The sequence below is a fragment of the Biomphalaria glabrata genome, chromosome 17 (genome assembly GCF_947242115.1).
Source record: "Biomphalaria glabrata chromosome 17, xgBioGlab47.1, whole genome shotgun sequence".
In the NCBI taxonomy this organism is placed as follows: Eukaryota; Metazoa; Mollusca; class Gastropoda; family Planorbidae; genus Biomphalaria; species Biomphalaria glabrata.
In genome coordinates, this window is record NC_074727.1 from 27389433 (window position 1) to 27417419 (window position 27987).

A 27987-nucleotide genomic window follows, 5' to 3' on the forward strand; every position below is an offset into this window, starting at 1 on the left:
TGGCCTACACGTGCAGTTCAGAGCCTGGCGGAGCCGACACAAGAACGTAGCAAGTAAATGACGCTTGAACCAATAAGCTCCGAGGAGAAGGGGCTTGTTAACCTTGGCTCCCACCAATGGCGGATCCAGGGGGGGGGGGCGGTAGGGGCGATCGCCCCCCCCCCCCCACTCGGACGAATTTTAGTATAGAAATCATACAATTTGTATACGAATTTATTACTTATGTTAATAATATATACTAATTATTTATATTTCAACCTATTTTTAGATTATTTCCCCCCCCCAGTATGTTGGCCGATTTGGTGGGGTCGGGAGGGGGCGATGGTATTAATACCGCCCCCCCAAATACACTTTTGAGTGGGGGGGGGGCGGTCCAATTAATTTGTAGAGATCAAAGTTTGCTAACAGAATCAATTAAATATCTATATGGTTCAAACTTGTTACTGATATTTTAACCGATCTTAATATTATGTCGTTCCCTATTTGCCGATTGGTGGGTGGAGGGCGAATACCTCTACTGCCCTTCCCACCTAAACCCTTTGAGTTGGGGAGGGGTCGATTTTATGGAGAAATCATAGTTTGTGAACAAAATTAGTTGAATTAATATATAAATTTTATATTATGTCGCTCCCCTTCTGGTATCTTAGCTGATTCGGTGGGGTTGGGGGAGGGCGATTGCATGTACCACCCTCCCCATTCTAGCCCTCTGAGTGCTGGGGGGGGGCGGTCCTATTTTTTATGGAGAATCATAGTTTGTGAACAAAATTAGATTATCTATATAAAAATAAACTACGTATTGATATGTGACCCATTGTATATTATGTCGCACCACACTCTAATCTCAAATTGTATCATTAGTAAATTTAAATGAAAAAGGGTTGTACAAACCGGAGGGGCGATACATGCAGTCGCATTTCCCCAATCGGACAAATCAATACTTTTTCTTTTTGTATTATAGTTAAAAAATTACAAAAATATGTCACTAATATAATTTATATATACTATCAATTAAATTCTTATATCGAATCGCCCCACACCTCTTCTTTAATGCCAAATGTAATATTTAGCAGAAATTATTAAAGGAGGGAGGATTAATTGTTTTCACTCTACCGCCCCTCCCATTTCCAGACAGAGTTTATGTAATTTCACATGAATTTATCATAATTATTTTAAGAGAGACTTTGCATTGGAAAAGTTACAATTAAAACGAAATTTTTCAGTATAAGAGTCATGATTAAGATGAGTAATCTTTCCATAGTCGCCTTTTCCCAACCTTTACTCAATCTGATATTTTTCTAGTTAAATAAATTTAGGATTATAACTCACAATTTATACTTCCATTTTATTGAATATAATTTATCGAATAATTTTTTTTGGGCGGCGATCCTCAAAGCCAAAATCTAAATATGTGGGGTATCTTTTCAAGGAACAAATCGGTTTTATTTGCAATGTATTAAGGGCCTATAAATTCATATTTGAATATTTTTCAAGTAAAACATTATTCAAAACGTCCTTTTTTAATAGTATGAATAATGTGCTTTAAGTCAGGAGAATTCGTTTCTGCAGTGAAGAATGCAAGAAAACAATTTTGGCGTCGGGGCTTCGCCCCGAACTCCATTGATGAATAGTGAGCTGTGGATGTCTGGAGAATGCGTTTCTGCAATGAAGAATGCAAAACGGGGCGATTGATGAATAATGAGCTGTAGATGTCAGGAGAATGCAATGACGAATGCAAGAAAACAATTTTGGCGGCGGGGCTTCGCCCCGAACCCCACTAAGGTACCTTATAGCGCTGCCCCAGTTGTTTTGTTTTTCGCAGAAGGTTGAGAAATGCTACTTTTTTATTCTCATTTATATATGTATGTGTGTGTGTGTGTACGCGCGCTGTACGCACGTTTATGCATAGGGTTAGGGTTTTCTGGGCGTTAGGGTTAGGGTTTGGAAAAAAAATCGCCCATTTAACATTTAAAATCTTCCTTTTTTTCAACTAACAAACATTTCCACATAGACTAATTACTTGTTGTATTACTTAATCTGTCTTATAAATTATTGATAGGCTTATTTTAATTCTACAAGAGACTTCCACTCGCGTTCAATCTGAATGTATTCACCGTGTTGGATACAATGCACCGTGTTTATGACAAATGTCAACAGGCATCTATTACAATAACTGCATTTTCAATGAAAAATCTTTAACAAATCTAATGATAGATTGGAATTCCGTGAACAGTAGATGAGTAAAACTGGTAGAACAGACTTCAATCAAATAATTAGTAGACGATAAAGAGATCTAATCCATTTTTTCCCAGTTTACAATGATTTCAGTTCTTTTTTTTGTGTGGAAGTTTTTTGTCGTTTAAATTCTGAGGCCAGCGTTTCTCAAACTGTGGGTCGCACCCCTCTCCCACCTCTCAAAAGGGTGCTGACAAAAGTTTTTTTTTTTTTCAAGAACAAAAAATCTGTCGTTGATGTAATCCAGATTTTAGTATTAGTCAATAAAAAATATTATTATTATCAATACTTCAAAATAAAAGATGACATTAAGTGACGTCATTTCATTTACTTTTTGTGAGAAACTTCTGCAACAAGATGGACTCTACTTTCTTACGAGTGACTTGTGAACATCCCAAACACTTGGGTACACGCCACAAGACATCTACTTTCTTACGAGTGACTTGAACATCCCAAACACTTGGGTACCAAGCCACAAGACATCTTTCAGAACAAACAAGTAGGACCTTTCACTCAAGCCTAGAACTAAATGTACGTGTCTCAAAGGCCTAGAATATATCTCACGATTCAGTAGCAACCTGTCCCAAGCTTTCTTTCTTAGAGAGCGATTGAATCTTATTTAGATACAGGAACACAATGTTACAACGATTAAATCTTATTTAGATACATCATACTAGTGTGATCTACAGTTTACGAAAGGAAATTATGTAGAAGAAAGTCCTTGTAGAAGACAAAGAGTAGAAGAAAGTCTCTGTAAAAGACAGGCCCAGAAGAAAGACCTTGTAGAAGACAAAGAGTAGAAGAAAGTCCTTGTAAAAGACAGGCCCAGAAGAAAGACCTTGTAGAAGACAAAGAGTAGAAGAAAGTCCTTGTAAAAGACAGGCCCAGAAGAAAGACCTTGTAGAAGACAAAGAGTAGAAGAAAGTCCTTGTAAAAGACAGGCCCAGAAGAAAGACCTTGTAGAAGACAAAGAGTAGAAGAAAGTCCTTGTAAAAGACAGGCCCAGAAGAAAGACCTTGTAGAAGACATGAGTAGAAGACAGTCCTTGTAGAAGACAAAAGTAGAAGAAAGTCCTTGTAGAAGACAGGAGTAGAAGAAAGACCTTGTAGAAGACAAAGAGTAGAAGAAAGTCCTTGTAAAAGACAGGCCCAGAAGAAAGTCCTTGTAAAAGACAGGCCCAGAAGAAAGTCCTTGTAGAAGACAAAAGTAGAAGAAAGTGTAGAAGACAAAAGTAGAAGAAAGTCCTTGTAGAAGACAGGAATAGAAGAAAGACCTTGTAGAAGACAAAGAGTAGAAGAAAGTCCTTGTAAAAGACAGGCCCAGAAGAAAGTCCTTGTAGAAGACAGGAGTAGAAGAAAGACCTTGTAGAAGACAAAGAGTAGAAGAAAGTCCTTGTAAAAGACAGGCCCAGAAGAAAGACCTTGTAGAAGACAGGAGTAGAAGAAAGTCCTTGTAGAAGAAAGACCTTGTAGAAGATAGGAGTAGAAGAAAGTCCTTGTAGAAGACAGTCCTTGTAGAAGACAGGAGTAGAAGAAAGTCCTTGTAGAAGACAGGAGTAGAAGACAGTTCTTGTAGAATAAAACCTACTCAGCCCTAAAGATTACCGTAAATGGGCGTCCTCTTCACGTGGTAGACCACTTCACATATCTAGGAAGCATAGTATCGAATGACACCTCGCTTTTAAGGAAGTTGATAACCGTCTGGCCATGGCCAGTGGTGCTTTTGGACGTCTCTAGGAGTGAGTTGGCGGAATAAATCGCTCCGCCTGCCTACAAAATAAAAAAGTGTTTACCAGGCAGTGGTTCTCTCAACCCTTCTATATAGATCTGAGACATGGGTATTATACAGAAAGCAACTAAGACTACTTGAACGCTTTCACCAAAAATGCTTGAGCTCCATTATGGACATACGGTGGCAAGACAGCACTACAAACACCGATGTCCTGCGAACGCCGGTGTGGACAGTATAGACTAGTAGGCCTATAGAGGGACTTCTTATGGTCCGACTAATAACTTGGCAGGGCACGTACCCTATATGGGGGATGAACGTATGCTAAAAGCAGTCTTTTTGGTGAGCGAGACAGACAGCAGGAGGTCACTCACAAAGGCCGCGGAATGCACATCTGAGTCCAAAAGGAAATCCGGACAGACGCAGACGGCGAAAAGAAAATTTTAATCGACCATAGGCGGACAATGGTTATCTTGCCATGATTGTGGGAAAATATGTAGGTCACATCTGGGTCTGCGTATTGCATTCGTCAGTAATCTTTGTAGTCGATGACAAGCCTTCTTAGTATTAGAATGGTAGATCAGGAACTGGCGTTGAAAAGTAGATCTATAAGTTGAAGTATATTCAATATTGTATAGATAGTAGATCTACTGAGTCTGATCTAGACTAGCTATAGAATTTTTCTAGATCTAGATACAGACAGAATAATTTAGATAGTTGATGTTGGTCTATCCTAATTAATAAACTTTAGTCAGGTAAAGCAAGATCTAGACTAGTGACAATCTAGTCTCAAGATAGAATCTAGATTTCTAAACTAGATTCGATCTGAAATGTAGATCTAGATATAGAGTATACTTAATGACAATGTCAGTGTTTTTCGAAGATTAATGATGAGTTTGATTTGATTTTAGGTACATTGGCACAATTTAGGCCATGTCGTGCCTGCATTCCCTTAAGGACTACTCTCTCTCTCTCTCTCTACATAACAAGGGCTAAATTCTATACAGTTAAATCATTAAATCAAGGTCTATTCACAGTTAAAATACTAAAGGTAGTAAAAATTTAATAATTTGGGTAAAAATCTAATGTAAATAGTACATGTTCACAAATTCATAAATCAGATCTTCGTAGACAACCCCACTTCCCGGACAAAGCCCAGTACCTTCCCAGGGTCGACATTGTCAAATAGTGTTTTTAAGTTAGTGGCTCTAAAATATTTCGCCCTGACATCCTGGTATCTGGGGCAATCAATGAGGATATGTTCCATGGTGAGGTGAGAGTCACAGTACTCCCAAAGTGGGGGCTCCTCTCTCTTCAGCACAAAAGAGTGCGTGATGTAGGTGTGGCCAATCCTAAGTCTGGACATTGGTCGTGCTACCACACCTTGTCAGACCCTTAGATGTGGGCCGCCACCTGACATCCGCCACAATCTGCCTGAGTTTATTGTAAATCTCAGCCTCCCATCGGTCCTGCCACTCAGTGAAGCGACTTGATGCAATGTCGTACATCTGGGAACGTACCTTCTAGAGCCTAAGTCGTTTATGGGGAGCGCCTCGCACCCTGCGACGCCGCTGACCCCAAACTGTATCGGCACTGCCGTTCCTTTGGATACATCAATAGCGTGGAGAAGGGGGAACTGATGTGTGGGCGACATCGTTCCGACCAAAGCTAATGCCCAGGCATTCATCTCATGTGATGATCCATAGTCGCTTCGCGACTGAAGGAGGGCATGCGTGACATTTCGGTAGTGTCTAATGTAAGAATCGGGCGATATCCTGAATGATTATTAAATGTAGGCCAAGATGGGTAAAAGTCGCAGCATTAGGGGAGGAATTTATGTAAAATGCATTTGAAACACAAATTTGAAGGTTAATTTGATTAAATAATGAAATGAATGGACTCTATGTTGCATGTTCATGAGTTTAAGTAAAAAACTATCTTTGCGAAGAGTAGATCTAAGGTTTAGCCTTAACGAGATTTTCTGCTCTGCGCATGCGTGACCTTCCTTTCGGTCTTGTCTCGTATAAACATGACTAAATATAGTATATACTTTCATAGAGTTGGGCAACTTTTTTTTTTTGAGGGTACTTTAAATATGTTAGTTTTCCCGTTAGTATCCAAGGAACATTTATTCCAAGTTTTAACAAGATTGGTCCAACGGTTTTGATAATAATTCTGGACATACATAGGTACGTTTTACTTTCTGCTTTATACTATAGATATTTAATGTATGCAGGTTTAATAGTAGTGGCCATGAATTTGCTACCGAATGATGATCAAAGTTTAGGAAAATCAATGTAAAAACTCCAGAGACACTGCGAAGCATCCAATGTGTTGTGTTAGCATGTAAAACAGCCGAGAGTATTTTGTAGACATGAAATTCTTGTAGATATAATTAAGTTAGGTCATGGATTCCAATGTTATCTGTATCATAGTCTTTTTATGAAATACATTTTATTTATTATATTTCTATGTGATGTTCATGGGGGGCGCCAGTAAAGTAGCCAGCCCCGGGCGAAAGATTTGCTCACTACACCTCTGATATGAACCATAGTCATTCTACGACTGAAGGAGGCAAAGAATAATAATCTTGCATGCTGACCCTGGTGCTTTGAAATAGCGAACTACTAGAGGTTAGAGGTCAAATATTGTGGACTTGTTAAATAAATGCTGGTGGCCAGTACAGGTGAAACAAACAAACCAAGAGACAGTTGCTAAAACAAAGTAGATCTCTCCATAGAAGTAAACATCCACGTGTTGTTCAATCACAATGAGAGGAGGTCAAGGTGAAACCAGTGACATTTGAACTAATATGCAAAGTTCAAAATGCCTGTATAGTTGAAGTTCACATTTTGTGTAGTTGATGATCACTTTTGTGTAGTTGATGTTCACATTTTGTGTAGTGACATTTCTTCCATAATCTTACAACTGAGCGATTCGATTCGATTTGTTTGTTTATTAGACACAAGACGTGTTTGAATTGGATCATACATCAGATAAGGACATGATTAGATCATACATCAGATAAGGACATGATTAGATCATACATCAGATAAGGACATGATTAGATCATACATCAGATAAGGACATGATTAGATCATACATCAAATAAGGACATGATTAGATCATACATCAGATAAGGACATGATTAGATCATACATCAGATAAGGACATGATTAGATCATACATCAGATAAGGACACGATTAAATAAAAAATCAGATAAAAACATGATTAGATCATACATCAGATAAGGACACGATTAGATAAAAAATCAGATAAAAACATGATTAGATCATACATCAGATAAGGACACGATTACATCATAAATCAGATAAAGACATGATTAGATCACAGCAGGTAATTATCTTTAAAAAATTATAAATAAAAGATTAACCATAGACATAAATTATACAGCAGTTGTAGATACCATGACTTGCATCATTGACATAATCATCCAGATAGACATTACTTGTTCAGATATAGACAATTAAGTCAAGTGTCTGATAGACATAATTATTTAAACATAATTATTGAAGTCAAATGTCTGATAGACATAATTCATTCTGTTCCTCAACAAAAAACAAAACAAAAAACAACAGATTGTTTGGTACTATGTCTATCCTAATGATTGCTAGAGGCACGACTAGCGTTTGTACAGCAAATAGCAAGGTAGAGGAAATTATTGAACCACTCATTGTACTACAACAATAGCTAGACTATATGGCCATCATGGTCAGATATAGTGCCACCATGGTCAGATATAGTGCCACCATGGTCAGATATAGATCCAAATTATATATTGAGAGAACGTTTGAGCGAAGAGGCACTATGTATAATTATACACACACACACAGCAATCTCTCACACCCTCCATTTCCTGAGGGGGGAGGCCGCTAACCCTAGCACTATGTATTAACACACACACACACAGCAATATGTGCCTCCACCTTCTCACACCCTCCTTTTCCTGGGGGGGGGGGGAGGGCACTAACCCTAGCACTATGTATTAACACACACAGCAATATGTTCCTCCACCTTCTCACACCCTCCATTTCCTACGGGGGTCTGGGGGGGATCTAGAAGCTTTCCCAGCGGAATTCCAGGTGGTGCCTTAATGCAAAGCGTTTTCTTGCAAACTTAGATGCACAAACAAATTCTCCTGACATCAATAGCTTTCCAACCTTTTTTAGAAAAAAAGTCAGATCAAAGAAAGTAAAACAAGTGCCCAGGCAGATAGTGTGTGAGTAGAGTGTGTCTGTCCTGATTTTGGCGTGTAAGATCCTGTTCAGAAAAACCTCTTGTATTAGAACAAGACCTAACAGAACACTCTGGGGACCAGGACACAAAATGGCTAGCATTGGTTTGACGGATAGGCTACATATTAAAATGTCTAATTATAAGAACCTTACTGAATAATGTTTTTAATTGATAATTATTAAAATATGAAGTTAGAGGCCCTAAACTACATTGAAAATACAACTTTTTTCCCTTTATAAAAAAAATAAACCTTTAACCTGCTTCGAACACTCACATTTTTTCGAAGTAAATACGCTAGCCATCGAGAAGACCACCCACTGGAGAGAGACAAGGCAAGAGACTAACTGAACCGGGGACCCCTGGGCCTGAGATCCAACTACGAGCTTTTTAACTGCTACAACTTAATACACACGGCTATTGGAGCTAAAGTTTCCAATAAGCCTCCTTTCAGTCTTGTCTACTCCTCCGCGTCCCGCCCCTTATCTCCTAGACGTTGTGCCAACAATCTGTTGGCGGTCAGGACGTATGAGGCGCTCGAGTGCCGTCTGAACCGCGGGGTTTTCGCGGGGCGCGCTCGTGGCCGACTAGAGCACAATGGGGGCGGGCACTAACTAACTAAATTGTAAGGTAATGCTCACACCGAATCATAGGAGACGCTCCCCGACCGTGAGGAGGTCCCAAACCCTTCTGACAGCTTCTTCTAGCCCCAGGCCTCTAGTGCGGACATCGAGTCTGTAAAGAAGATCACGTTGTTGGCTGGCGCAGCCCCGCTTCGTATTTTTTCTTTCCACCCATTCCAGTGCCTGGAACATTGCCTCCAGTTCAGCCTCGAGGCTGCTTTTCTCCTGGCAGGGTTCCATGAGCTCGTCTCTTTTGGGGGTGCCAGAGAATCGGACTACTGACCCATACCCAGCTCTCACAGTGCCCTCGAGCGTCAGTACAGAGTCGTCTGCGTTGATGGTGGTCACTGCAGCTGGATACGATGCGATAGCCTCTCTGGCTGCATGTAGTAGCCGTGTAGGATAACTCTGCCTTGTTACCACTGGGTCAAGTAGGCACTTCCGTATCGTCGGCATGCCGAGAGCATCCATCAGGAAGAAAGAACCGGACTGGGAAAGAGCAGCCCGCTCCACCGGCAGATTCATCTCTCTGACCAGCCCACGCGCCACATGCATGAAGCAGGGCCGCTAGGAACGTCGGAGATGCAACAGGTAGACTGAACTCCAATTGAGAACACACTGCGCCCATGTAGAGAGCCTTCAACACTTCTCTCGCACCACACTTTGTTCCAGTTAGCGTCTTTACGATGCTCAGCCTCTCAGAGACTGAGTCACGTACAGGCTGAATATGGTGGCACATAGTTTCTGATCGAGGATCACCCCGCGGTACTTGGGCTTTCTGTCCCACGATAGAATCTTGACGTCCATTCGAAGCTTAACTGGCTCCATAAGAATATCACGTCCGAGCGTAAGCCAAGAGTAAACCGACTTCACCTGGTTCACCACAATCTGGCGTAGCTGTATACCATTGCCAGTGCCTGCTGGAGGGTATCACTGAGCTGTTTACGGTCCATGCCTGACTCCCACAACATAAAGTCGTCTACAAACAACAGCTTTTGTCATTTCAGTAGGCCAGGTAAGTCCTTTTTATGCAAGGAAGAGTGTACAGCTGAGTGCCGATCCCTGCTGCACACCCTGCTCCAGTGGAAGTTTCCTCGACACATTCACTGCCTTCTAGCGTTGCTGCCTGAACCCACCCTGTTCACGAGCAAGAAAACCACACGAGCCTTCTGTTGATCATGCGTTCCGCCGTCTTGCCAACATTGGACTTCAACGAAATGGGGATAACTTTACGCACGATCTGGGACCTTTCTTAAGTGGGGGGGGGGGGACTCTAGTTGACTCCCGCCAAGACTTCCATTGCCCTCCAATTGACCCTCGTTATAGAGTTTTAGTGAAGGGTTTTAGTGAAGGGTTTTAGTGAAGGGTTTTAGTGAAGAGTTTTAGTGAAGGGTTTTATATGTAAGCATTCTAATTGCGCCTCGTTTAAAGTGTAGTCATTCTAATTGATCCTCGATAAAAGTTGAAAGTGTAGTCATTCTAATTGATCCTCGATAAAAGTTGAAAGTGTAGTCATTCTAATTGATCCTCGATAAAAGTTGAAAGTGTAGTCATTCTAATTGATCCTCGATAAAAGTTGAAAGTGTAGTCATTCTGATTGATCCTCGATAAAAGTTGAAAGTGTAGTCATTCTAATTGATCCTCGATAAAAGTTGAAAGTGTAGTCATTCTAATTGATCCTCGATAAAAGTTGAAAGTGTAGTCATTCTAATTGATCCTCGATAAAAGTTGAAAGTGTAGTCATTCTGATTGATCCTCGATAAAAGTTGAAAGTGTAGTCATTCTAATTGATCCTCGATAAAAGTTGAAAGTGTAGTCATTCTGATTGATCCTCGATAAAAGTTGAAAGTGTAGTCATTCTAATTGATCCTCGATAAAAGTTGAAAGAGTAGTCATTCTAATTGATCCTCGATAAAAGTTTAAAGTGTAGTCATTCTAATTGATCCTCGATAAAAGTTGAAAGTGTAGTCATTCTAATTGATCCTCGATAAAAGTTGAAAGAGTAGTCATTCTAATTGATCCTCGATAAAAGTTTAAAGTGTAGTCATTCTAATTGATCCTCGATAAAAGTTGAAAGTGTAGTCATTCTAATTGATCCTCGATAAAAGTTGAAAGTGTAGTCATTCTAATTGATCATCGATAAAAGTTGAAAGTGTAGTCATTCTGATTGATCCTTGATAAAAGTTGAAAGTGTAGTCATTCTAATTGATCCTCGGTAAAAGTTGAAAGTGTAGTCATTCTAATTGATCCTCGATAAAAGTTGAAAGTGTAGTCATTCTGATTGATCCTCGATAAAAGTTGAAAGTGTAGTCATTCTAATTGATCCTCGATAAAAGTTGAAAGTGTAGTCATTCTAATTGATCCTCGATAAAAGTTGAAAGTGTAGTCATTCTAATTGATCCTCGATAAAAGTTGAAAGTGTAGTCATTCTAATTGATCCTCGATAAAAGTTGAAAGTGTAGTCATTCTGATTGATCCTCGATAAAAGTTGAAAGTGTAGTCATTCTGATTGATCCTCGATAAAAGTTGAAAGTGTAGTCATTCTAATTGATCTTCGTTAAAAGTGTAGTCATTCTAATTGATCCTCGATAAAAGTTGAAAGTGTAGTCATTCTAATTGATCCTCGATAAAAGTTGAAAGTGTAGTCATTCTAATTGATCTTCGTTAAAAGTTTAAAGTGTAGTCATTCTGATTGATCCTCGATAAAAGTTGAAAGTGTAGTCATTCTGATTGATCCTCGATAAAAGTTGAAAGTGTAGTCATTCTAACTGATCCTCGATAAAAGTTTAAAGTGTAGTCATTCTAATTGATCCTCGATAAAAGTTTAAAGTGTAGTCATTCTGATTGATCCTCGATATAAGATGAAAGTGTAGTCATTCTAATTGATCCTCGATAAAAGTTGAAAGTGTAGTCATTCTAATTGATCCTCGATAAAAGTTGAAAGTGTAGTCATTCTAATTGATCCTCAATAAAAGTTGAAAGTGTAGTCATTCTGATTGATCCTCGATAAAAGTTTAAAGTGTAGTCATTCTGATTGATCCTCGATAAAAGTTGAAAGTGTAGTCATTCTAATTGATCCTCGATAAAAGTTGAAAGTCATTCTAATTGATCCTCGATAAAAGTTGAAAGTCATTCTAATTGATCCTCGATAAAAGTTGAAAGTCATTCTGATTGATCCTCGATAAAAGTTGAAAGTCATTCTGATTGATCCTCGATAAAAGTTGAAAGTCATTCTGATTGGGACCCACTCTGGAACTCGTTGTAGATCATGCACACCCATGGCTTTAAGTTTGAGATAGAAGCCTTGACTTCCACACACGATGGGATGTGCCTGTTTTATGTCGATAAATACTGCATAAGCTCTCAGACCACTAGAACCCATCAGCAACTTCTTGTGCAGTGACCTGGTCTATCAGGCTCATGCCTTCCCTACAGCCGGCCTACTCTGGTGCTATGATACTATAATAGCATACAAGCCGCCAATAGACCATCCGTTGGTCAATTTGGCCTACTGTGGAGGTGAGTGAAATGGGACTGTAGCACTCAACGTTAGTCGCGTCTTTGCTTTGCTTAAGGATTGGAACAATGGAAGCATTTATAGGCCTATTTGCTTTGGTATAGCTATTTCTAAGGAACTTATGGGGGCTAGACCTCTGAGATCTGAAAGTTTTATTGGCTATGTGATCGCTTCCTCCAGAACGTGCAGAGTTTAAGATTCAAGCGGATACTAATGTGATATGGAGAAACGTTGGCGGTGTATGTCCTGAAGTCCCTCGAGAGAGTCTCTCTCTAGGCCCGAAATGTTTTTATAGCAGAGAAAATTTCAGGTTGAGGAAAGGTTGGGAAGTCAACTAAGAAAAAAAAAGTATTCGGGCTCAAAGTTTATTATCAGTTCCAAAATGCCCCCCCCCCACCCAAAAGTCTTTCTTTGAATAATATCTAGAGAATAATAACTCTTCCTGTGGAATTTTTGTAAAAACTTTGACTATCCTGTTATAAAAGTCATATTTGAATATCCGATTGTAAAAATCATATGTGACTATCTTGTTTTAAAAGTCGTATGTGACTATCCAGTTTTAAAAGTCATCAATTTTTCTTTTTGTTTTCTAAGGTTTAGAGCCTGCAGGACATCACCAGCCAATTCCAAGTGGTCAGAATGTCAAAAAAAGCACGCATGTCTAGAGGAAGAAGGTCATTCAGCAAGGACTACATGGCTGGTCAGTTTAAAAAAGTCAATTGTACAAATAATACAGATGGTCAAAAGTGAGAGGAAACAAACTACGTACATGATGGAAACATTCCTACTTTTTAATGGACATTTCTCAAGTCTGCAGTGAATTAGAAATGTCCAGTTTCATGATGAAGTGAATCTGTCCAGTCTAAGGTGAAGTGAATCTATTCAGTCTCATGATGAAGTGAATCTGTCCAGTCTCATGATGAAGTGAATCTGTCCAGTCTAATGATGAAGTGAATCTGTTCAGTCTCATGATGAAGTGAATCTGTTCAGTCTCATGATGAAGTGAATCTTTTCAGTCTCATGATGAAGTGAATCTGTCCAGTCTAAGGTGAAGTGAATCTATTCAGTCTCATGATGAAGTGAATCTGTCCAGTCTCATGATGAAGTGAATCTGTCCAGTCTAATGATGAAGTGAATCTGTTCAGTCTCATGATGAAGTGAATCTGTTCAGTCTCATGATGAAGTGAATCTGTTCAGTCTCATGATGAAGTGAATCTGTTCAGTCTCATGATGAAGTAAATCTGTTCAGTCTCATGATGAAGTGAATCTGTCCAGTCTCATGATGAAGTGAATCTGTCCAGTCTCATGATGAAGTGAATCTGTCCAGTCTAATGATGAAGTGAATCTGTTCAGTCTCATGATGAAGTGAATCTGTTCAGTCTCATGATGAAGTGAATCTGTTCAGTCTCATGATGAAGTGAATCTGTTCAGTCTCATGATGAAGTAAATCTGTTCAGTCTCATGATGAAGTGAATCAGTCCAGTCTAATGATGAAGTGAATCTGTTCAGTCTCATGATGAAGTGAATATGTCCAGTCTCATGATGAAGTGAATCTGTCCAGTCTAATGATGAAGTGAATCTGTTCAGTCTCATGATGAAGTGAATCTGTTCAGTCTCATGATGAAGTAAATCTGTTCAGTCTCATGATGAATTGAATCAGTCCAGTCTAATGATGAAGTGAATCTGTTCAGTCTCATGATGAAGTGAATCTGTTCAGTCTCACGATGAAGTGAATCTGTCCAGTCTAATGATGAAGTTAATCTGTTCAGTCTCATGATGAAGTGAATCTGTTCAGTCTCATGATGAAGTGAATCTGTTCAGTCTCATGATGAAGTGAATCTGTTCAGACTCATGATGAAGTGAATCTGTTCAGTCTCATGATGAAGTGAATCTGTTCAGTCTCTTGATGAAGTGAATGTCCAGTCTCATGATGAAGTGAATGTCCAGTCTCATGATAAAGTAAATGTCCAGACTCATGCTCACTAAAACTTGCACAACTTGGACAGGTTTAATTCTGTTTGCTGCGACCAACAAAGTCATCCATTGAGTCATGCACACTAAAAAAGTTGCTCAAAACTTCCACCACTTTGACAGGTACCAGGCTGAAGTTGTAGAAAGAACAAATCAAATCAGTAAATAAGTCTTTCAAATTTGAATCTAGAGACTATAAAAATCAATATAATATATATGTGACTAAAATTAAATTCAAATCTGAATAATTATTTGAGACTAACTAGCCTTAAGTGCTTGGTTTGAACCCACTGGAGGGCCAGAAGAGAAGCCGTCAAGATGGCTATGGATTAATATTTATAAAATTATAGAAACTCTAGAGACATTGACTAGTACAGATGAAAACTTTTCTTCTAGACCTGACGCTGGCGGATTGTTGTTATGCAGTCTTCATTTTCTCACCTACCTTGGGTATTTGTATTGACTGAAAGGACAAGTAAGTCTACAAGGATTTTCAATTTGAGACTAAGCCCTTAAATGGAAAATATTAAAATAAAAAAATATCGAAATAACATTGCTGACACCAGTATTTCCTTTTCCAAAAGCATGTGCTCAAACCTGGTAATTAGTGCAAAACCTCAAAGACATATTGACCACAAGATGCCAGGAGAAAAGGGGAGAAGATTCTGTATTAACACAAAAGAAAGAGCTACGAAGGGAAAATGATTCTTCCTTGGACGGGATAGTTCAAGAAATAATAATCCAATCACCAATATCTTAACGTGGTAGTGGGTAAATATGAATTTTTGTCGCCATCCAAACTATTGAACCCTCAAATCGAAATCAATCTTGATAGTGCTCATAGCGACATTGTCAAAAACTAATTTTGTCTAGAGTGAAAGAGGCTTCAGCGGTTTGTCGCAGTTTCTTCAGAAGCCTTAGAACTTCTTGAACAAGGCCCTGTCTGAGATCTTGAGTTAAAAAAAAACAAGGTATTGGCTAGAAATTTTGTCCTTATTTGCATATTTCTGACAACTGCTGTAAGTGTGGTAAGCTGATTGAAAATTAATTGCAATCAACGATGTGCAACTCTCTAACTTGGCAATTGATTTCAATCAAATCATTGCTAGTTGTCTATGCCAGAAAGTGATTATTTGTAGTATCATTTTGTTTCATTGATTTAAAAAAAAAATTAGCACTACATTAACAAGGAATACACATTAGTTTGGGATAAAACATCTTTTTGCTGTTTTATTTTCTATATTTGGAAGGGGCCTCATGAGGAACTGCAGCACTGGGCATCCTATACCCTAGCTACACCACTGCTTATGTTAGAACATGTTATGTAATAAATGTCTTACCCTTTCAACAAATAGAACAGATAAATACTTCTTGGAATTAACAGCATTTCCTGATTAGTCAAGACTGCAGTAATAATTCTATCCACAACATGGTCAGCATCTAGAAGTGGGAGCAAAGATGGAAATCTAGAACAAAAAGAAACAAACATCTTTTATCAATTACATTCAAATACATCATTTGTTGATCTCTGACTTGGGAACTAACTCAATTGTCTAGCATGGGCAATGGGCTCCTGCAGGCGGAGTGCAAGGTCATGCATGTGCACCCCCCTGAATTCAATAATCCAATTTTTTGCACATTTAAATGCATTAACTTCTAAGTAGCAACAGTGGTGCTTCCACTGTAGTACAGTTGTAAGGATAGGTATTGTATTAGACTAATAACAATAATAATAATAATAATAATAATCGTTATTAACTAGAAGGAAATTTTCTCACAATCTGTGCATTACTGTCACAAAACTAGCCTAGGTTTATCATGAACTGATGCAGACCATGTGCGTGCACCCCCCCTCACCCAATCTAGAGTAGCCAAATTTTAGACAATCTTTTGTACCTTCAAATCAATTAACTTCTTGAAAGTAGCAACTTAACCAGCAATACTTCCACTCAAGTACAGTTGCAAGGAGAAGCTATTATTGTAATAAACTAGAATAAGCTAATCAGGAGTTGATGGCCGACCAGGTCTATGGCATTCACTTCAAGAGAAGATCTTTTTCCTGTACATCTTGAAATGGAGTGACATCTCCATTGGGGGGGAGGGGTAAATTTGCGAGTGCTGGGCTGCCCAAAAGTCAACAATTGCCTCTTTTTCATACTGACCGGGTCCAAAATGTTGGAGAGCCATTACAATTTGGGTTAGATGGATGGTGAACTTGCTGGAGAGCAGTGATCTTACCTCTGTCCCACTGCCTACTGGGCTCCAAAACTGGATTTTCTGTTAGGGTTCCTAAAACGCTGCTAGATCTGGAACCTTAAGAAGACTCTCAGCACTGTGCACGATAAGTGTTTACTGCCAGCTTGTCCATCGTGACAAGACGCAATTCATCAATAAAGTTATTGACAGTTTCAATAGCCACAGTCAATATTTGTTTTTTTTTTTTTTGACAATAGGGAGGCAAGGGCCGCATGAAAAATGTAACAACGTGTACAGTAAATTGTTTGTTTGCTGGTTTAGTTTTTTTTTATTATTTCATGAAACAAGCATTACAGTGCTCTTAATATCACATAGGACAAAAAAAAAGGGGGAGGGATGTGCTGCCCTGGTTCTTTTCTTTAATAATGTGCGTAACTAGAAAGTAATAACAAAGTTGAAGCTACGACAAAGCCATACGTCCCGACTTGCAGCCCACTGCAAAAAAATCCACATACATCTTAAGGGTTAAGTGGTCGAGTCCTGATTCGGCATAGGATTTGTTTAAGAGCCGATCTATGTAACTGACTCCTAAAATCTGTCTTAGCCATTTTTGTTGAGCCACATTTAGTCTTTTCTCAATTTAAGCAGATGACTCCCATGCCTTGCATGATGTTGGAATGACAATTATTTAGGTGTATTTCTGTTCAATGGCTTAAATAAACCACAGCCTTTGGAAAATGCTCCCCACCTCACCTATTTGGCACACGTCATGGCAACATTAAACAACCCTACACACATGGAAACAACAAACCTGCTCTTGACTCCAGTAAACATTCCTGTATTGATGTAAAATGGGCAGACAACTGTTGTCTTAACTCCAGTTTTTTTCTGTTTTTGCAGCTCATTTCTGTGAAGAGTTAAGAATATTTGAAAGAGCATTCCTCCTAATAATAATAAACTTTGTGTGTCTCCAATTTGAAATGTTAATCCTGCTTCAGGTCTAGAATGACATCTATATCAATAGAATCACTTCTAATAATAATAATAATTGAACTGTTACACTCTACAAATATCTTGGAATTAACTGTAACACTACTATTAACCATAAAAAACTAAAAGAGGACATTCCAACCAGTTACAGGCATAGACTCACCAAAACAGCTAATTGTCTGGTAAGAACGTCATCACTGCAATTAATAGCAGTGCCATTCTAGTACTCCTTTACACTTTCAGTGTCATAAAATGGAGTGACACGACATACATGATAGTGACAGGCTGACAAATACTTTACAAAAATTTCGCTTCCAAGTCTTCCACCATACGGTTCTATCTGCCTACACATCAAGTCTTCCACCATACAGTTCTATCTGCCTACACATCAAGTCTTCCACCATACGGTTCTATCTGCCTACACATCAAGTCTTCCACCATACAGTTCTATCTGCCTACACATCAAGTCTTCCACCATACGGTTCTATCTGCCTACACATCAAGTCTTCCACCATACAGTTCTATCTGCCTACACATCAAGTCTTCCACCATACGGTTCTATCTGCCTACACATCAAGTCTTCCACCATACAGTTCTATCTGCCTACACATCAAGTCTTCCACCATACGGTTCTATCTGCCTACACATCAAGTCTTCCACCATACGGTTCTATCTGCCTACACATCAAGTCTTCCACCATACGGTTCTATCTGCCTACACATCAAGTCTTCCACCATACGGTTCTATCTGCCTACACATCAAGTCTTCCACCATACGGTTCTATCTGTCTAGGAGACCAAAAAATAAAATCAAAACTCCATGCCTCTAGCAATGAACTTAACTTTCTTGGAAACTACGACTCTGACGCAACCCCACTGGACCTCAAAGAAACTGATGTTAATATTGGTTGACATGATGCACAGCAAGAGATTCACTTCATAGAAAATTCTCGGCTCTATTACGCTATAACAAGACCAACAAAGCTGCTTCCTTGGCATGGCTGAAAGCAGATCATATCTACCTTCTTCTTCCTCGTTCTCATTTTTATGTTGGAGCGTTCAGATGACTAGACCAATATATGAGATGAACTGCGCAGTGGTTTTCAAATAAGGGAGCTCTCCATATAGTTTTCTTTCTATTGGGGTGTTTTGGGGCCAGTGTCTTGTACAGGCCTCATGGTAAAAAAAACAGTTTTAAAGGACATGGTCAGCATTCTCTGGTGACACTCCATAAGGGAACTGATTCCAATTTTGAGCTTCCGGTACATGTGTTGTCTCATTCTGTTGTGTCCGGTCCTGAGTCGAAGGATTAGACGTTGATCTTGTCAGGATAGTTTATAATAGGCATCATCTTTCTTGTGATTTGGATGAGAGCTTGTCCATTTCTCATTTATTTTATTTACTATGTTTCTTCATTTCTTCTGGATAGAGTGCAATGTTTAATTGTGAGTTTGTTCTCCCACTCTTGGCGAGTGTGTCAGCCTTCTCTTTTTCTTCTAGTTCTATATGTGCAGGTATCTATTGAATAACAGGGTTTTTTTTTGCTGTTGTTGTTGAGCTTTATAAGTGATGTCGTTTATACGTAATGCGGCTTCGTTTCCCTCTATGACCACATGGGAGAAATCCAGATGAAGGTGACACCCCTATGGTCAGCTGCTATTTGGTCCAAAAGCTTTAGAATCTTATGTACCAATGGAATGTCAGTCTTCATCTGTCCCAAAGCTTGCAATGCAGATTTGGAGTCGAAGCATATGATAAATTTTCTCCTTTCTGATGCTTAGACGGAAAGTGCAAGCGATATTGCATGTAATTCAGCCGTAAAGATGGAGCATCCATCGGGGAGTCTACAGGAGATTGTTTTGTTCTGAAAGGAGCAGGCACACATGATCTTTCCATCCATTTTGGATCTGTCAGTGCCACAATCTCCGTAGCTCTCCTGCAGTTCCCTAAAGCAGGGTTCGTGGGGCTGGATTTTAGCTTGACTATATACTGCATTGCAAGCTTTTTCATTCTTATGTCCATGGGGAGTTCTCCAGCTTCCACGTGGAGGCTTGGGATTGGTGATGTACGAAACGCGCCGAGACAGAGACGCAGGGCAGCATTTTGTATGGGCTCCAGTATTTTTAGATAAGATTTCCTAGCTGCTCCATATATTATGGATCCATAGTCTAACTTGGATCGGATTAGACTCCGATAGAGCAGCTGCAAGGTATCTCTGTCAGCTCCCCAGATCGTATGGCTGAGTACTCTGAGTATTTTTAATGACTTTTGGCATTTCTTCTTAAGTTCCTTAATGTGGGGGAGAAAATTAAATTTGGAATCTAAGGTGAGGCCTAAAAATTTTGTAGTTTTCACAACAGGGATCTTCTTTTTGTGTATAAATAGTTCATGGTCTGGGTGGAGTCCCCTTAGATTACAAAAATGCATGCTAACTGTTTTGGAGTCAGAAAATTTAAAACCATTATCGTTTGCACAATTTTGAATTTTTTTTTAAACATAATTGTAATTTGCTTTCTAAAGTATTCATGTTTTTGCCATGTGTAAAAATGACAAAATCATCAACATACAGAGAGCACTCTATGCCAGAGCCTTTATAATGCTGTTTATTTTTATGTTAAACAGGGCTACTTAGAGAATGATGCCATGGGGTACACCCATTTCCTGGTCTAAGTGTCAGAAGCGGAGTTGCCCACTGGACCTAAAATGTCCGGTCCTTTAGGAGTTCCCTCACAAAGCAGGGAAGGTGTCCCTTAAGTCCCATAAGCTTCAGGTCACGTAGAATGCCATGTTTCCAGATTGTATCATAGGCCTTTTCTATGTCGAAAAATACAGCTACTAGATGTTCTCGTCTAAGGAATGCATTTCTGATGAAAGCTTCCAGCCTTACCAGGTGGTCAGTTGTTGTCCGCCCCTGCCAGAATCCGCACTGGTAGTTGGAGATTATTTTATTTCTCTCCAGGTACCAGACCAACCTATTATTTATCATCCCTTCCATGGTATTGCGAATGCAGCTTGTATATGTTATTGGGCGATAGTTAGCTGGGTCAGACCCATCTCTTCCCAGTTTAGGTATTGGTATAACTGTGGCTTTCCTCCAGCTGTTTGGAAAAGTGCCTGTTTGCCATACACAGTTATAGATTTTTAGCAGGGTTGCCAATAAGGATACGGGAAGATGCTTGAGGAACTGATAATGGATTTCATCTTCTCCTGGCGCTTTGTCATGTGACTTGTCCAGCGATTCCCTCAGTTCTTCAAGTGAGAAAAGTTTGTTATAATCTTCATTGTTCTCTGATCTAAAGTCAATGGGGTGTCTTTCCTCCCTGATATTGACTTTTTGGAACTCTGGCGTGTAGTGTGCAGTGGATGATTTTTCTGCTATTGAGGATGCAAGGCAGTCAGCTATTTCTCTGGGGGACGTGACAGTTTGTCCTTGATTTTTCAAATGCCCTATTGCATTTGATTCTTTCCCTTTGATTCGCCTTACTGCCTTCCAAACTGCTCTAGCAGAAGTTTTGGCATCCAGACTGCTTACAAAATTTCTCCAGGAATTCCTTTTGGCTGACCGTATGGTTTGTCTAGCCTTTGCTCTAGCTATCCTGAATAGCTTTAGATTTTCCTGGGAAGGATTCTTGTATAAATGCAGCCAGACGTTTTTTCCTATCGCTAATATCACTTTTGCAAGCTGTATCAAACCATGGTTTGCTAGAGTGTTTTGGGTTTGCAGAGGTTAGGGGGACAACTTTCCGAACAATATCAAGTAGCTTGCTAGTAAAGATATCAGCTGCATTCTGTTCATTTAGGATATTTTATGTGGTATCCTCAGAGCATCTTTTTTGGAATTGTTCCCAATCAGCTTTATTCAGCTTCCACCGCTGAGGTCGTCCCAATTAGGGGAGATTGTTAGCAATGATGATTGGAAAGTGATCACTTCCTCGTAGATCATTGCTTACTGACCACTTAAAATTATGGGGTTACTGGATCCGATTTTGGGTAAAAAAATCGATTTTTCAATTTTGGTGTAATTAAATAGGTGGACATGTATTTTATAAACTGGCACCAAAAATTTTCTAAAAAATAGCATTTTTTATTGAAAAAAAGCATTTTAATGATGCGTGGTGAACACTATTTTCCATATTTTTCTTAATACAAATTCACTGTTTTTGAGTGAATGCATTTTTTGTGACTCCCCCCTGTAACATATTTCTAAAATCTCTAGAACTAATAGAGATAAATGTGTCAAATTTGGTACACATATTCAGAGATAAATAATACAGAGAATCAGCTAGTTTTAATGACTTTAGCTGAAGAAGTTTTTAATATATGATCTTTTGGGAAAAAAAAATGTGGATGCATTTTACAGGAAAAAAATCACCCTTTTTTAAAAAATCATAAAATGCACAATACTAAGGGAAAATGTATAAAATCTAGCTAGTTCCTTCCAGTCACCTTTATACTTTAAGGTGTAAGTATTTGTAGCTTTGAAATTTATCTATTTTGAAAAATTTTAGAATTTTCCTATATGAACTAATTTTTGTTTATTTTCAAGATGGCTGCCGTTACCATGGCAACCCGGAAACATTAGACAACATTCAATATATATTTTTTATTATTGAGTTGTCATATGATATAATATAACAATAGTTATTAAGTTAAAGCAAAAATAAAAAAAATAAATTTCGCTATCCAGTAACCCCTTAACCAGAAGTCCGGGGACACATAGGGTGAGGTCAATGCAAGTGAGAGATCCAGTTCCTGGGTGCAAGTAGGTTGGTGATGCATCATTAAGTATGCATAAATCATGTTGGAGGAAGATATCCTCCAGCTTTCGACCTCTTGTGTCAGTATTGTTGGATCCCCACATAGTGTTATGGGCATTGAAATCCCCTAGAGTATATAGAGCTGAGGGAGTTGTTTTATGAGGTTCTCCATATCTGTTGGGTTCAATGGAGTGCCTGGAGGTAGATACAGGCTGCAGCAAGTGATAACCATGTGAAGGGTTATCCTAGCTGCTACAGCCTGTGGTGTGGTCTGTTTTGTTTTTTTGATTTGAGGCACATCGGCACAATTTAGGCCATATCGTGCCTGCAGTCCCTTAAGGACTCTCTCTAAACAACAAGGGCCAGATTCTATACAGTCATATCATTAAAATCAAGGTCTATTCACAGTCAAAATAGTAAAGGTAGTAAAAATTTAAATATTTGGTAAAAATCTAATGTAAATAGTGCATGTTCACAAATTCATAAATCAGATCTTCGTAGATAGCCCCACTTCCCGGATAAAGCCCAGTACCTTCCCAGGGTCGACATTATCAAATAGTGTATTTAAATTAGTGGCTCTAAAATATTTCGCCCTGACATCCTGGTATCTGGGGCAATCAACGAGGATATGTTCCACGGTGAGGCGAGAGTCACAGTACTCACAAAGTGGGGGCTCCTCTCTCTTCAGTACAAAAGAGTGCGTGATGTAGGTGTGGCCAATCCTAAGTCTGGACATGGTCGTGCTACCACGCCTTGTCAGACCCTTAGATGTGGGCCGCCATCTGACATCCGCCACAATCTGCCTGAGTTTACTGTGAGTCTGTAGCTCTACCCTCTCATGGGGGACGTTGTCCTTCACAAGGATACAGACTCCACCTGATGCTCTCTCCGCATCCTCAACATTCCTGCTGTAAGCACTGTAGCTTCGGAAACTGATGTCATCTTTCAGAAATGTTTCATGTAAGAAGACAGCTACAGGAGTCTCAGAGTCCATCAGTAGCTGAGTGTTTCTCCAGTACTGGTGCCATAAAGTGTCACATTATGCTAAAAATTAAAGTTGAAGTTTTTGGTTTCATTTCAACTGTATTCACTTCTTCAACCAGTTCACTTTAAGAATTTATCAATTGCAAGATGTAGATTTTGACAGCAGTGTCTATTCAAGGGGTACCCCCTTTTGCGTCACAGGTGCATCACCGGGACACCACTTGATAATTTAACAACGACCAATTGATAAATTCATTGTATTTTAGCATAATATAACTGTCTTTATTGATATTAGTCTTTAGATACTGAAATTTATGCTTTTGCATAGAAAAAGTGGATTTGAGCTCAATTAAAAAATTGGGACACCGTAGCACCTGTAACACTACAAGTTAAAGTTTTTTTAAAAGATATTTTGTGAGAATATAGAAATTATTCTATTTTTGCACTAAAGTGATCCATTAGACTTATTATTAAGTTCACTATTCTAGTCATAAAGTACCCATTTGTAAAAATGCTGCTTTAATTTCACAAAATGTCGCGGGTGCTTCATGGGACACCATTTTTTTAAATAATGTTTATAAGTTTACATTTTTGTCTTATCTGTGCACAAGTGAATGATCATTATTATTTTTAATTATTGACAAATATATATTTTATATCTTTTGTTAGTTTTAACACACAGAAAAAGGTTTGAAAAAAAAAAAGAAAGAAAAGAAAACACATAAAACTGTACACAAATTTTATTTGACAAATTCAGAAATCAAAACATTCCACTCTCAAACTATTGCCATTGGTATCAACATCACTTCAGTAACAATCATGTCTGCATACACTAACTGTATGTCCTGCACTTCTGGATATACAAATATATTTCTTTTATTTCTGTGCCTTTTTAAAAAATTATTTCTGCGCTGATCATCCAGGACTTCTATCACAACTCCTGTTAGAAAAAATGACCAGCAATGTTGAAAAGTTAATACTTCAATCTAAAACATACTTTGAACTTGTTTATTGAAATTAAAAGGTACACAGTGCAAAAAATTATACCTGGATAGAATATTTCCCCATACTTGACAATCACACAGCTATTTACAATGTACTTTTGATGAGTGAAGGAAATTGTTTGGGCCTGAAAAAACAATGAGGCTGAAATACTTAATTTCTAAAATGAGTCTAAAATTATTTAGCAGGGTATATTATTAAAAAACAACTTATACAATACAGGTAACATAAGATTCAATGAAAATTTTTAAAATGTTTATATGTAAAAGCTCTTTACCTTTGAATTTGAGCATATGGGACTGACATCCAAAGAGTCTTCAAGATTTGACTGAGATTGCACTACTGAAGAAAAAGAAACAATTTCATTTAGAAATCAATTAGGTAATTTTAAAATGAATAATGTTTTTTTCTCAGATAATTGTAAAGTGCTATTTAAAAATAAATAAATACAAGTACTTACCATTTTTGTTTCTGAAGTTTGAACACCTTCCAAGAGCCACATATTTCATCATGCAGGCACTGACTGCCATATGAATTTCTGCATGGATAGCAGAAACAGCTTCTATTTCTGTAAGCAATAGTGTTAGGTGTAATACCTCTCACTAGGTCATTGAAAGATCCTTCTTTATTTACTGGTCGCCACTTTGATACCTTTTGCAGTGTACCATCACTCTGAACATACTCATCCGTCATCTTTGACCACATACTATACTCCACTCTGCTAATTCATCCGTGCAATTTTTTAAAGGCTCAATACTTGTTAATTAAATCCACACCACAGTTGTTACATGATCTTTCAATGCACTGCAGCTTATGAAAACAATTGGCATTAGTTCTTGGGCATAGAGTTAAGTCAAGTGATGAAGCTGGATTTATTAATGTCAGCTCTCTGTGTCCTTTTTTGATCAGAAATTTATTAATGCCCTCTATATAAAGAAAAATCTTCAAACAGAACTCACATAAGCAAGACTGCATCTTATGTTAAGTAGCTTTTGCATGAAACGTTTTCCTGTTTGAGCACTAACAGATGATTGAGAGGGATCAGTTCCCTCTACTGTAAAAAATGAATATTGTTTCCAAGGCATTTTGTGCAATGCAATCACTTCATTTTTTTTCTTGCAATTTGTTCTGATTTGCACTTGGACATAAAACTTCTTGACCAAATGTTAGAAATGAGTAGCACAACCTCTGAGTTTGTTGTACTTACTAAGGATACTGCAGAGTACTTGTCTATGAGCACTAGACATCTGACTTTTTTTTTTTGCTGGTGGAGTGTAGTTAGGTTTTGATAATTTCTTTAACGTTGTTTAGAAAGATGAGCTTTCTTCTCTCAGGTAGGCGCAAAAAGCGTATGTCATGGACAGCTTTACTTTTTCTTGGGGAGCATATTTGTGTGAGACCATCAAAAACTGCAGCATATTTCTTGGGTGACCTAGGCAATTTCATCAAAGCCCTTGAAACAGCCATTCTTTTTGCCACTGGAGTCTGGAATCCAGTACCAGGTGATTCACCAACCTCTGCTGAGATGACATTAAGTGGACTATTAGCTTGCTGTTTTCTTTCTTTGCATTTTCTGTTTATCCAAGCTTTTTCATGTGGGCTTAACTAGGACCTGTATGCAGCTTTTCTCAACCTTTCCTTTTCTCTCCGCTCTAAAACAGCAACACGTGTTAGAGACTCAGGCTTTGATGCTTGTAAATTTAGAGTCTTTCTTGGCTTGTAGACGCCTTGAAACTCTAACAGATACTCCGCCATTACTGAAATCTGTAATTTATAAAAATGTATAAGTATCTAAATAAATAGATCTAATATATATAATATAGGCCTACTAATAAATTTCATAAACATATATTATATATTGGTGCATTATTTAAATCTAGTCTAGTAATGCCCATAATTGCTTGATAGGGATAGACTCAATCAATAGTATAGGACTAGTACTGTTAATTATATTAACTTAAGTTATAATCATTCAGTGGTAGACTGAAAGAACTGAATACAATATAATTGAATATACTGTATAAACAATACAATGGAAATTAAGTGCAGGTTAAACCAAACTTTGTTTTAGATACAATCTACATTTTAATATAGAATAGGTCTATAATATAGATCTAGACTCTGAATCTAGTCTCTAGATATTTTTCTAGATACTGGTCAATTTAAAGAAAAATATATTATTAAATCTAAAATTAGATTCTAAATCTAGTCATTAATGATCTAGTCTAGAGTCACTAGTCTAGATTCATAAAAGATCTAATGATTTCTAATCTAATAATCTAGTTTAGATCTAAATCTAGATATTGAATTAGATCTAGACTGACTAGACTATTCTACTCTACTCTAGGTCTAGATCAAGACTCAAGAGTAAATCTAGCTATAATATAATGAATTACATAATTAGATCTAGGTCTAGATCTAGAGTAAATCTAAATAATGAATTACATAATTAGATCTAGATCTCGAGTAAATCTAGATTTAGGTCTAGAGGTCTAATCAGTCTAGATTTCTAGATCCAGAGTTAAGCTCTTTAAAGTTTTAAAGACAAGTGTCCGAGATGCGCCTCAAACGAAAGATCAAATAGTTCTAAATCTTATTTACAGTAATAAGTAAATTTTAATTATTTAATATTTCTTAAACAGTACCGCTTTATTTCTTTTAGATGTAGCTAATATTATCTGACACTGTAAAATCTTTAACAAACTATCACTAAAATCTATTTGGACTTAACAGACGCAAACTAGGACACCATTTGTAAACAAACGGAGTAGTGTCCACTGAAACGCCCCAAACGATGTAAAGTAAAATTACAAAAAATATAAAATGAAAGATGTCAAAAAATGTTCATTTAAAATGATTAATTATGAAAATAGTTTATTACATATATTAAAATCATTTAATCTTAATTAAAACTTCCATGAATACAGAAAACGTAACAAATCCTGAACTCGCATTAGACGCTACATGTGATGCCATAATTTATGCATGGAAAACACCAGCACGGGGTCCCAAGGAGCGCCTCAACGCCTAATCCAATTTACTTCTCAAAATAAAAACAAATTAATTATTTTAAATCCCTACACACGTCTACTATTACATCAACATAATTGTTTTAGAAATATAAACTTTTTGTTTAGTAACAGGCTTTAAAATTGATTAACTTTACGATTTAAGACTAAATCGTGTTCAAGACGCTTCACATGACGTCATGATTGAATGGTTAAATTTAGTAACCTCGTAATAAAAAAAGCACTTCGATTAGGATATTGCAATCAAACTTATTTGTAATAAGCTTAAATTTCAGTAGAATAATGAAATATCTACGTACCTGATGGGTTGTTGATTCACAAAAGATCACAAAAAACAGATTACATGAGGTTTTTGTGCAAGATTGCCGGCGACTGATCGTGTCGACGCTTAAGGCGCATCAATGGTTAATTGTGGGACACGCTATTGTTTACGTACTCCTGTTAATTACTACGCTAGTATTTCCAGCGGAAACGGAACTTCTTTTGTTCTACACAATACCTGTGATGCTCAAAAGAACTCTCATTCATAAAAAGTAGTGTCGTGGGAAAAATAATCCCATTCTTAACACACGCAGCACAGGCGCTTCATCTGGGACACCTCGACCTATTTTAAGCTCGTTATGCATGTTTAGAAAGCTTTTAACAAAAAAAATACTTTAAAAGAAATCTTTAATGCTTGTTGTAACAGAAATGAAATGTTGAGC

The 27987-nt window shown here is 38.0% G+C and overlaps 2 protein-coding genes across 4 annotated transcripts in view; both read right to left on the bottom strand.

Moving 5' to 3' along the window:
• Window positions 1-6896: 6896 nt before the first annotated feature.
• The window catches only part of LOC106050287 (protein dhs-3-like), a 66772-nt gene continuing 45681 nt past the window's right edge, over window positions 6897-27987 (bottom strand). For 2 of the 3 annotated variants that reach the window (XM_056014991.1, XM_056014993.1), the window contains exons 6-8: window positions 17334-17429; window positions 15667-15792; window positions 6897-14457 (exon numbers count right to left, since the gene is read on the bottom strand). In XM_056014991.1, the coding sequence (XP_055870966.1) occupies window positions 14364-14457; window positions 15667-15792; window positions 17334-17429 (316 nt within the window). In that variant the 3' untranslated portion in view covers window positions 6897-14363. The remainder of the gene's footprint in view (window positions 14458-15666; window positions 15793-17333; window positions 17430-27987) is intronic. The other variant, XM_056014994.1, reaches the window with a different exon arrangement.
• On the bottom strand, window positions 23978-26022 carry LOC129923561 (uncharacterized). The gene is made up of 4 exons (XM_056014995.1): window positions 24715-26022; window positions 24532-24596; window positions 24300-24381; window positions 23978-24192 (listed from the first exon to the last, which is right to left on the bottom strand). Exons 1-4 carry the CDS (start codon window positions 24782-24784, stop codon window positions 24029-24031), a joined length of 381 nt encoding a protein of 126 aa, XP_055870970.1. The 5' UTR covers window positions 24785-26022; the 3' UTR covers window positions 23978-24028.